Source organism: Alligator sinensis, unplaced genomic scaffold (assembly GCF_000455745.1).
Source record: "Alligator sinensis unplaced genomic scaffold, ASM45574v1 scaffold103_1, whole genome shotgun sequence".
Taxonomy (NCBI): domain Eukaryota; kingdom Metazoa; phylum Chordata; order Crocodylia; family Alligatoridae; genus Alligator; species Alligator sinensis.
In genome coordinates this window covers 80,604-90,978 of record NW_005842226.1, presented here as the reverse complement: position 1 = coordinate 90,978, position 10,375 = coordinate 80,604, and the positions used below count along the sequence as shown (strand labels likewise).

At 58.5% G+C, this 10,375-nt stretch overlaps 1 protein-coding gene across 7 annotated transcripts in view; it reads left to right on the top strand.

The window, feature by feature from the left end:
* Positions 1-10,375, top strand: part of CSNK1G2 (casein kinase 1 gamma 2) — a 69,725-nt gene that overhangs the window by 57,236 nt on the left and 2,114 nt on the right. For 5 of the 7 annotated variants that reach the window (XM_025208301.1, XM_025208303.1, XM_025208304.1 and 2 more), the window contains 5 exons: positions 792-877; positions 1,983-2,067; positions 4,321-4,469; positions 5,106-5,189; positions 8,195-8,302. In XM_025208301.1, the coding sequence (XP_025064086.1) occupies positions 792-877; positions 1,983-2,067; positions 4,321-4,469; positions 5,106-5,189; positions 8,195-8,302 (512 nt within the window). The remainder of the gene's footprint in view (positions 1-791; positions 878-1,982; positions 2,068-4,320; positions 4,470-5,105; positions 5,190-8,194; positions 8,303-10,375) is intronic. The other 2 variants (XM_025208305.1, XM_006027165.3) reach the window with 2 other exon arrangements.

The following is a 10,375-nucleotide window of genomic DNA, read 5'->3' as shown; positions in this document are numbered from 1 at the left end:
GAAGAGCGGCTCCGTGAGTCCAGGTGTTCCTAGCTTGGTGGAGTGCCTGGTGGCACAGGGCATGGGACTGCTGGGTTCTCTTTCCAGTTTGCCCTGTAGTCATGAGCAGTTTGCAGCCACGTGGGGTGGATATGATGCTGGCTCTGCAGGAGTTCAAGCCAGGTGCATTGAGTCATCCTGTGTTTGGCTGGTGTATCTCATGCTCAGGCTCCCAGCACTGTCTCAGACTGTACATGCCAGCCGATACCAGCATGACCAGGCAGTTGCAGGAGCAGAGGACTCCACCCATGTACACTGCACATCCCTGGCCACGCTCCAAGCCTCCTTGATGTGTGCAGCTTCCCAGGATGTGAGAGTCTTGCTGAGAGTCAGCCCCGTCAGACTGTAGAGCAAGGCTCTGTCTGCCCCTCAAGGAGTGAGCAGTGCCCCAAATCGAAGGCCATACCCTGGCTGATAGGGTGCTGCTCAGTGCTGCAAGCTCCCAGGGGGAAGCCCTGCAGATGGAGAGAAATCACTCCAGAGCAAGAAACCTCCTCCTTGCTTCCCCTGAGAACACTACTGCCATCTCCTGCCATGCCCCCACACTGCTGGGAAAGGAGGGTGGTATAGTCCACAGTGTGGCTCCCCTTGCTGGTGATCCTTGGAGCTTCCCCCCGGCTTTATCTTCACGTGGGGATTTTTGCAAACTTCCCCAGCTGCTGGGAGGGGGGAACTGGGCCCGGCTTCAGTGAGGCAAGATGAGGGAATGCCACTCTGTGGGTGGCTGTACTGACTCTCTCTTCCCCACGCAGAACAAAGCCGCAGGGATGATCTGGAAGCACTAGGGCACATGTTTATGTACTTCCTCCGAGGGAGCCTCCCTTGGCAAGGGCTCAAGGTAACTGCCACCTCGCAGTCGGGAAGCTGCGACTTGCCCAGCAGGGTGTAGGCAAGCCCAGAGGGCTGCGGCACCAAAGCCACTCTCCCTCCGGGCTGGAGCCAGTGGGCCAGCTGGCACCAGGGTGGGGAACATCTATAGAGACCAGGCTCAGCAGTATCTGGCCTGCACATGAAAGAGAGCTGAGACCGGCAGACTCTCAGGCACGGGGCTGGAGTCCTTCAGTCAGGGGTATGTCACCATTAGCACCTTTGAGGGCTGTTTAACTTCCCATTGGGGCAGATGCCTGTTGGGGCATGAAATGCAGGGAGCCTGACCCCCAACTCTGGCTAGTGGGTTGTAGCCTATGTCCTCCATCCATGGAAAGAGCAGAGCTTGAAGGGCAGTTTGGGGGTCTGGGAGCTCTGTGTCCCAGTCCCAGCCCTCGCTCCCACCCCAGGCTGGACACTTCCTCTCAGCATGACCTTGATTTCCTTCTCCATGAAATGGCTGCAGGGGAAGGGCCCTGCTGAAAGTGGGGCCTTGGGACTGAGCAGTGTCAAGGGGTTTGGGGAAAGGATGAGTTCTGTCCTTTTACCAAGCATTTTTCTGAAGGTTCTTGCTTTGGCCACTGTCTACTACAGGATGCCACGGTTGTGGCCCACCGGTGTGTCCCTTCCTGGCACCTGGTGGCTGGGTGTGGGACTGCTGTTCTGTCAGGTTTCTGACAAGTCTCCGGGAATAACCAGCCACAGCCATTCCCCTTCTTGCTGTCAGCCCTGGGCTGGGATGCTGGCACTGCTGATGAGCTCAGGATGGGTGGGTGTCCCCGTGCTGGTCTCTGCCAGGCCTTCACTGGTCAGAGGGTTTCTGCTGCTCTGCACCAGGGGCTCCTTCTCTCTTCATGCAGGCTCTGGGGGGTGAAGTCCCTATGAATGACTGCTGAAACCTAGCCCAGATGCCCACTGCATGCTAGTTGATTCAAGGCATTAGCAAGGGGCCCATTGAGCTTGGGGTGGAGTTTGAGAACCCAGGCCTGGGTCCCTGAGTGCATCCCCCAAGCCAGACCATGGTTGGCACTTGTCTGTCATGTTGCCCAGGGCTGAACCCCTCTCTGCCCATCCAGGCTGACACGTTAAAGGAACGGTATCAGAAAATCGGAGACACCAAAAGAGCCACGCCTGTCGAAGTCCTGTGTGAAAACTTCCCAGGTAAGGATACTGCCAGAGCAGGCTAGCACTCATGTCCAGGTTTCTCCTGTCGCCTCCAGCCCCTTTCATGTTCTGCTCACACACGGGGATTTGTTCCAGCAGTGCAAGCTACACTCGTGCCAGGTCTGTGCCCTGGACTCTGTGGCAGAAATGCCCCGTCGGTGCCCCTCTCCAGAGATCTGTCTCAGCCGGCCCGAGAGGCTGGTGTTGAATCCCTCAGGGCGGGGATCTCGCTCCTTGTCTGCAGACAAAAGCCTGGCGCCTGGGAGGCGATGCTCTGGTCACCTGGGCAGGGGGGGAAGACCCGGCCCTGAGCGCGGGCCCAGGTAGCCAGGGATGCTTTGCAGATTGGACGGTTTGTAGCCAGTATTGGCAGCTTCGATTGGACCGGCTGCTGAGGTCAGGGAGGTTTTAAAAAGGCCTGGGCCAGGAAGAAGGGCAGCCATTAGCCATGCGGTCATCCAGGTGAATCTGAACCTGGCTCTCTCCTCATCACCGCATGCTGCAAGAGTGCCCTGCCTCCAGAGGAAACAACAACCACCTCTGGATGATGCGAGTGAGTAACCTACTAGAGATCCGATCAGATACGTAGCTTCAGTAACTCAGATGCGTGTTGAAACGGCTACCTCAGCCACCCTGGTTTGCTCTATGGGATTCCTTTGATATTCCTATAAGATTTCTTGATATTGCTCTACCTTTTACCCTGTTTCTGCCCTACCCCCTGTAATCAATAAAGTTCTCCTTTGTGACCGGTGTGGGAGACTTATTGAGGGGTGGGTCTAAATTATGCCAAGGAGGCCTCTTAGGTCGGTGGACTAAGGGAGGCTTCCTAATCAGCCCCTGACTTGGGGAAGTGCCCCAAGTGCTTATACTGGGTCTAGCACCCATTGGACGATCAGGCCTGTGTTTTCCAAGGTGCGCAGAGCCAGAAGTGAGTCCAGAGCCTTGGATGGTGGCAGCGGGAACCCCAGGCTAGCGGGGGTGCTCCGGGGAAGGGGTCGGCCGGACGGGAGGCACCCCGAGGGAGGCACTCGGAGCCTGGAAGGTGGTCGGGAGCAGGGAGGTGGGCGGCTCAACGCAGGAGCGCCCCCTACTGGCCCGCCACAGACTCCAGCAAACTTAAATGCTCTGTGCTGCCCTGGCCTGACTGCCTCCTAAACCAGAAGCAGTCTGGCTGGTGCCTTAATCCAGCTAATTAGCATGGGAGCTGGCTAACTGGCACCTCCCTCAGCAGTGCTAATGAGTGAGTTCGTACATGGCTTCTCTATGTCCAACTTAAGAAGTAGCTGTATGCAGCCCAGTTTGCTTGAGGACACCTCTCTAGAGTTAGTGATGCCTGGAGCACTAGGGAAATCGCATAAGGAAATCTCCGCTTCTTGATTGTCTGAGGAGGGCTTTGTCAGGCCCTCGCATCACTCCCACCGGGAGAGCAGCCACTCAAGGAGCAAACTCCCGCGGATCATTGTGCATTTTTCACCAGGGCTTGGCCCGGTGCAAGAACAGTGGCACTGCAGTCAGTGCTGCTGCCTGGTCACCATCTCTGTGTTTTGCCCCTGTGGCCCTGCCCTATGTGTGACGGTTTCCACCTGCTGGGAAATGGGCATTGCAGTGGGAAGGGTGCTGTGTGTGGGAGTGAAGGACTCTCCAGGCTATGGAGGAGCATGTCCTGGCTTTACCTGATACAGGCAGCAACTGGAGCCCCACAAGAGGTTAGAGTAGATGAGCTGGGCAAGGCCATCCAGCAAGGCAGGTGCAGAGCTGAAGATAAAAGCAAGGAGGGCTCAGGATCATCATCTCTCTGCAGGGCAATGGTACCTTCCTCCAGCCCCTGAGGCTCTGCCCTGAGCTGCCCCAGCTGGAGCAGTCCAGACAGCCTTCCTGGAGGGAAACCACCTATGCACACCCCAGGGTCTGGGCCCTGGGGAAGCTGACAGCCCACGGTGTAAACCTGGAGACAGCTTTAATTTTACACCTGTGCTCCACTATAGCCCAGTGCCTTGCAGTGTCATGCATTATAGCTTTCCTCCCCTCCCACCATGTGCCTCCCTTCCAGCTTCCACTGCTCCTCCAGGCTCCCAGAGAGTCTCTGCTATCCTAGCAGGGTTGGCAGAAGGGGGATCATTCTACAGGGCCAGTCGGTCGCCATGGTGTGAGCCCTGCCTGGGGTGTGTCTGCCCTTGCCTGGCAGTCTGCTCCCCTGACCCTGGTGTGGAGCTGGGTACTGCCTACACTGAGCCTGCCCTGTCTCTGCAGAGGAGATGGCCACCTACTTGCGCTATGTACGGCGGCTGGATTTCTTTGAGAAGCCCGACTACGATTACTTGCGGAAGCTCTTCACGGACCTCTTTGACCGCAATGGCTACGTCTTCGACTATGAATACGACTGGGCTGGGAAGCCACTAGTAAGTGCTTCCAACTGGAGAGGAAGGAGCACTGAGCTGGCTGATGCTAGCAGGGACTCACCCCCACCCTGCCCAGCCCTGTGCCCGAGCCCCTCCAGGGCTGAAGGAGCTGTGAGGCTGCCCAGGGCTTGAGGGTGGGGAGCAATGGATAGAGCATCTGGGAAGCCAGGGCATGCTAAGGTTTTGGTGGCTGAGAAGCTCTGAGCTCTTTAGTTCCTCTCTGCTTCCTGAGTCCTGGAGTAGTCATGCCTGCTAAACATCCCTTCTCTTGACTATTCAACCCCCTCGAGTTAGTCATATGGGCCCCAGAGTCTGTGTCCTTTTTAGGTCTCTCTATCGCCCCTGCCCCATTGTGTTCTGGATATGCCCTGCTGTGCGCTAAGCAGGCATCTTCCCAGTCTCCATGGGAGGGAGAGCCCACCCCAGAGGCCTTGGCACAGGTGAGAATGTAGCCAGGATCCTGTGTCCCTGTGCCTAGTAGGGGAAGCCATTGTACGTCCATGCGTTTTCAGGGCCCACCCTGCCCATCCCACCCTTCCCCATCTGACTCAGGCAGCAGGAGGCTTTCTACAGCATGGGTCATACAGGGACTTCGGGGCGACTCATTTTTTCCCCTCCTTATGTCTCACTCTGCAGCCAACTCCCATCGGCACAATCCACAGTGACGTCCAGGTGCAGCCCCCGAACAGAGACAAAGCACAGCCACACACCAAGCACCAGGTGAGCTCGGCGCAGCCCCACCATGGCCATGCTGGGGCCCACTCCCCAAATGGCTCGGCAGCCATCAGTGGCACCGGGAACTGGGCTGGAAGGCAAAGCCTGTCTGTCCATTTGGGAGACTGGGGGCATAGGGGTGCTGTCCACACATCGTTGCCCTCCACTGTGGGGATTGGATGGCAGGGGAGGCTGAGCAATGCAGGGCCTCTCCTCTGGCTGGTCCAGAAGAGACATCAGCCTGAGGGAGGGCTGCTACCGCACAAGGGTGGAGAGAAATGGCAGCTCTCCTCAGTGTGAGGTGGCAGCAGGTGCCTGGTGCAGGCCATGCGTCTGGTGGGAGATGGGGACAGGAGTTGCTTTTCCTCGTAGGACGTTCTGATACCTCTCCGCCTTCCCAGGGAGGGCCCAGGCTCTCCAAGGCTTGTGCCATGGGCAGGGAAGGCCGAACTGGTGCTTGCTCCCACTCAGCAGTGGGCAGGATTAGATGCTTTTGGGAGTGGGGCACATTGGAGGCATGGGCGAGTGGGTCTAAACACGTCACGAGTTTCTGACTGGCAGAGGGGCCTGGGGGGTGCCTTGGCAAGCCCTGGGCAGAGGCCCAGTCAGCAGCCTGGCCCCTTGGATTCAGTACGGGCTGCAATGCCCGGCTTGCTGGTCAGATTCCAGGCCACTCTCAGAGAGCGACTGCTTGTGTGTGATGGGCACCCATCCCAGTGGCTGTATCGCTGGGGTCCTGCCAGCTTCTTCAGCAAAGGCTGGGAGGTTCTTCCTGCACTGGTGAGCAAAGACAGGCTCACACAGATTGACCCTGTTGGTTGTAACCAGTTGTCATGGCCTACGGCAGGGTTAGGTCTTTGGGGAAGTCCGGGGAGAGGGGCAGTGAGCTGTGTGATGCACTTGGGCCATGTCCTAAAGCAGTGGGTCTCAACCTTTTTTGTACCAGGACTCATTTGTAAACATCAGTGGCCAGTCCCAACCCAGTGCCCCTCGCTCCTGACCCGCTGCTTCCAGGCCTCAGCCCCGCAGTGTGTGGGGCAGGGGTGAGTGTGTGGCGGCGTGGCAGGCTGGATCTCTGCCAGCCTGCAAGGGAAAAGCCACAGTTTCCCACGTTTTTCTCCTTTAAGGAGAATCCATTTTTTAAAGTGTATTGATCCATTTGAAAAATTTGTTTGCAACCCTTTCATATATGCTTGCAAGTCACTTTTGGGACCTGCCCCTGGTGGGGGATGAGGGAGGCTGCAGTGTGCTGGGATTGTCAGGGTGCCTTGCCATGCTTGCTGCTCTGCTGAGCACGGTTTTCTCGGTCCACGTGGCTGACTGTTGGGTGCAACAAGGTGACTGTGTTGAGATGATCGGTCCTGTTGGGTCACATGCACTTGCCTCTGGTGGGGGTCCCATCGTTTCCCTAGGGGAAGCACTAGCACTGTGATCTGGGCAGCCAGCAGGATTGCAGCCACCTCTTTAGCTGCATGGGAGGAGAGGGGCTGTAGCCATGGGGGCAAAGATGGCTCGGGCCTATGCAGTTGTGTTGGCTGAGCCGTAATCCAGGCTTAGCAATGTCTGGCTCTGTGGAGTGCAGGCTGATGCTTGGCAATGCAGCTGCCTCACCCAGGAGCAGGAGTGCAGCTCTTGGAGGCAGTGAGGACCTGCCACAGGTAGGGAGGATGGGAAGTTTCCAGCAAGGTAGGGGTGAAGTCATGTGGTCCTGGCTTCCCTCTGCACTGACGCCAGAGGCAGGGCAGCAAGCAGACCTCTGGCAGTGCCTTACTGTCTGTCTGTACCCTGCTAAAGAGGCTGCTTTGTGGGGGTGCTGCACGCTGACAACTTTGGGTTTTGACAGCTGCTTCCCCCAGAGCCTGTGGGGACTAGCAGGCTCATTACAAAGCTCCCCCTCCATGGAGCAACCGCTGGGCAGGACGTTGCATCTGTCATGACCTCAAGCCAGAAAGCCTCTGGAAGCAGGCTGCTTGGGAAGACAAACTGGCTCCTGGGGAACCCCAGGCCACTGATACCTCCACGTGGTCCAGGCCCTTTCTGCCCCCACCCACAGGCACTGGGACCAGCTCTGCTGAGCTGGACGCTGTACTCAGCTTCACAGCAGCAACAAGGCCAAGCCATGGCTGGCAGGTACACCCCTGGCATTCTCCTAAGCCTGACACCCCAAGCCTGTCCTATGGAGAGGGGCTGTGACCACCAGGATCTCTTCCCCTCCTGGGGCCCTACCAGAGCTGGGGGAAAGGCCTTGCTAACACTCCTATCAGGAGGCTGCCTGCAACACCAGAAAGCCCCTAGAGCAGCGATCCCCCACCCCAGGCTCGTGTGCACAGAGATGGCAGACTTGGCTTTCCAGAGAGGATGTTTCTGCCAGCTGGGAGAGGAGGGCACCATCGCCCCTTGCACATGGCACACTCTGCATTGCTGCCTGTGGGCCAGCGGAAGTCGGAGCCTGCTGCCCTGGAGGGGCCGTGTCCTGGGGCATCAGTTGTCTGCTCATATCTAGACTCATCAGGCGCATCTGGAAGAGAGAAGGACCCACAGAGGCAGGGGAGCAGCCTCGCTTCAATCCCTCCTTACTACCTCCGAAGTGAAGTGTCAGGCAGCATCCTCCCCCCCGGCTCTGCCAGCATGCAGCCCGTTTGCCCACAGGAGCTGTATCTGCTGTATCTGGACTCCTTCCACAGAGCCCAAGGGGCCTCTCTGGGTTATGGGGCCTGCATGTGCAGAGGGAAAGCCAGGGTGCTCACGGTTCAACAGCCTTTGGCCAAGCAGCATTCAGCCCCAGCTCATCCCAGTCTGGCTGGGAAGCCTGCAGGGCTCTCACTGCCTCCCATGCCTTGTGGAGATGACGCTAGGGCTGCTCTGTTTATATTTTTGCTTTTGCATGTCTTTATTTTCTTGAATTCCTCCTCCATCTCTTCCCCCGTCCTTGCCTCACCTTCCTTCCCCGGTCCCTCCTACCACTGCACCGTTCTCCTTCTTCTTCTTTTGTTTCTCCTGCCTGTCACTAGCAGTCGCCTGAGGGGGACGAGGTGTGGGATCCTCAGGCCGGTCAGCAGCCTGCCGAGGAACCTCTAGGAACTCACCTAGCAACCAGCAGGCTTGGGGGTTCTGTGCAGGTACATGACCACGTGCCGAGTGGGGCTGGGGGGGTGCCGGGGGGCACAGGCACCCGCCTGAGCCGCGATGCTCTTCTGGGCTCAGTCCTGCCCCGGCTCCCAAAAGACTTCATCGGTCCCACTTTGGAACGGGGGACCTCCAGTAGCATAATGGCCCATCAGCAAGCATCCCCCTGGCCCGCCAGCCATGCACTCTGACCCACGTCCCCATTCAGTGGGAAGGCTTGGTCCAGTGCCCAGTGCTGAACTCCAGACCTAGCGTGAGAGGCCTCTGTGCAGGGTCAGGCTCGCGGGCAGAATCACGTGGAGGTGGCAAGCGGAGCTCGATGTCAGCTCTCACACCCTTGTTTTAATCAGCACTGCTCGTTCGATCAGCCTCAAACCGTCTGCCATTCTTGAGCTGAGGTGGGACAGGGGAATCACGGAGTTCTCCCAAGAGACAGGGTTGCCTGTCCGGCCTCGTGGTGGGAAAGGGGCGCCAGCTTGGCTGGTGGTGTCCCCATTTGGATGGGGAGCACAGGGCTTGGCCCAGGATCAGGCAGGGTGCAGCAAGGTGCTGGCCGTGTCCATCCTGCATCTGATTAAACTAGTGCCTAGACCTGCTTGTGCTGGCAGTGCAACACGTGCGTGCCTTTGGCTGGCTGTGCCGTTCAGGCCAGGGCTTGGTGCGAGGCCCTGGAGAGCTGCATCCTTCTCCCCAGGATCAGGGCCCTGCCCCTCTACTTGGCCTGGCTTTGCCTCTGACTTCATTTCCCTTCCTGCTGTTGAGAAAAGCACTCCCTGCCCCCAGATCCTGCCCTCGCTGCGTCTCCTGCCCCTTGGAGGGTGACTCATCTTCACAGTGCTCCTAGCCAGCAATGCTCACCCCCCGCAAGGGCAGAAATCACAGGTCTAACTGGCATCCAGGCTTCACACTAGGCCTCGGTGAATTCTGTCCTTGCTGCCCATCGTTCCCTTCCTAGTGTCCCTTCCTGGGCCGTTCTGCCTCAGCTCTGAAAGGCTAAATTTCCCCCCTCACCAGTCCCATGGGCAGAGCTCGGAGTCGGGGGGATTCTGCCTGGCTCCCTCCAAGAGGGAGACGAGAGGTCATGGGCTGTCCCTGCTCACTCTGGCCACGTGGCTCCCAATCCCTCCGTTTTCCCAGGACACCCTGAGGTGGGATGGAGGTGCAAGTGCTCTAGCTAGTTTCCAGGCTTGTTTTCGCTGCGGAGTCCCAGTTTGCAGGGGTTGGGGCTCTCACCTTGCGTCTGCGAGGCCAGGAGCCACTCACACAGCCCAACTCATCAGGCACTGCTGGGCAGCTCACATGGCGTGTGGCACTCTGAGCCGGCAGGGCTAGTGGATGGTAGATGACTCTGCAGGAAAGACAGCCTCCATCGCTGCTGCGTGTGCGTGTTTGTGTGCGTGTGTGAGCCCACCCGGCACAATTTCCCCTGCCTTGCTGACAGGCTGATCCTGGGGAAGGAACAGCACCCTGGGACTTTGAATACTAACTTGGCCATGTTTGGTCTGGGCTTTAACCAGGGCGCAGCTGGCATTGTCCTGGAGAATGGGGTGGAGAGAGTCCAGCCTAGTGGCACTGCAGCAGCTGAGCTGGCCTTGTCCCCTCATCACTTCAGTTCACTAAGCCTGGTCCACCCAGAAGCTGCAGGAGCTGGAGTGACCTAGCTCTGGTGGAAGCACCCCCAAACCCCAGCCCAGGGCAGGGCAGCAGCTGCAAGCTCCGTTTCTGTAGCCCCATTCCCAGGCTGCGTGAAGGGGCTCTTGTCCTGGCATCCTGCAGCCCTGGTATCTGTGGCTGGTCCCCTCAGCAGGCAACATCTAAGCAAAGGCACTTCAGCAAATCCCCTTGCTTTGCTGCAAGGCTGGGAATGCGGGGGGAGCACAGCACCTTCTGGCAGCCAAGAGATGGGGATGGCTCTGCCCCTCCCCTGCTGACATCCTACTTGGTATCAGAAATGGGCTCTGACCGCAGTGCATGGCAGCCTGGGCCTTGCGCTCTGGGCACTGCCGCTCCCCTGGGCTGCGTGCTCTCCAGGAGGCAATGCGCTTCGGCTCCAAGCATTCCCGCTT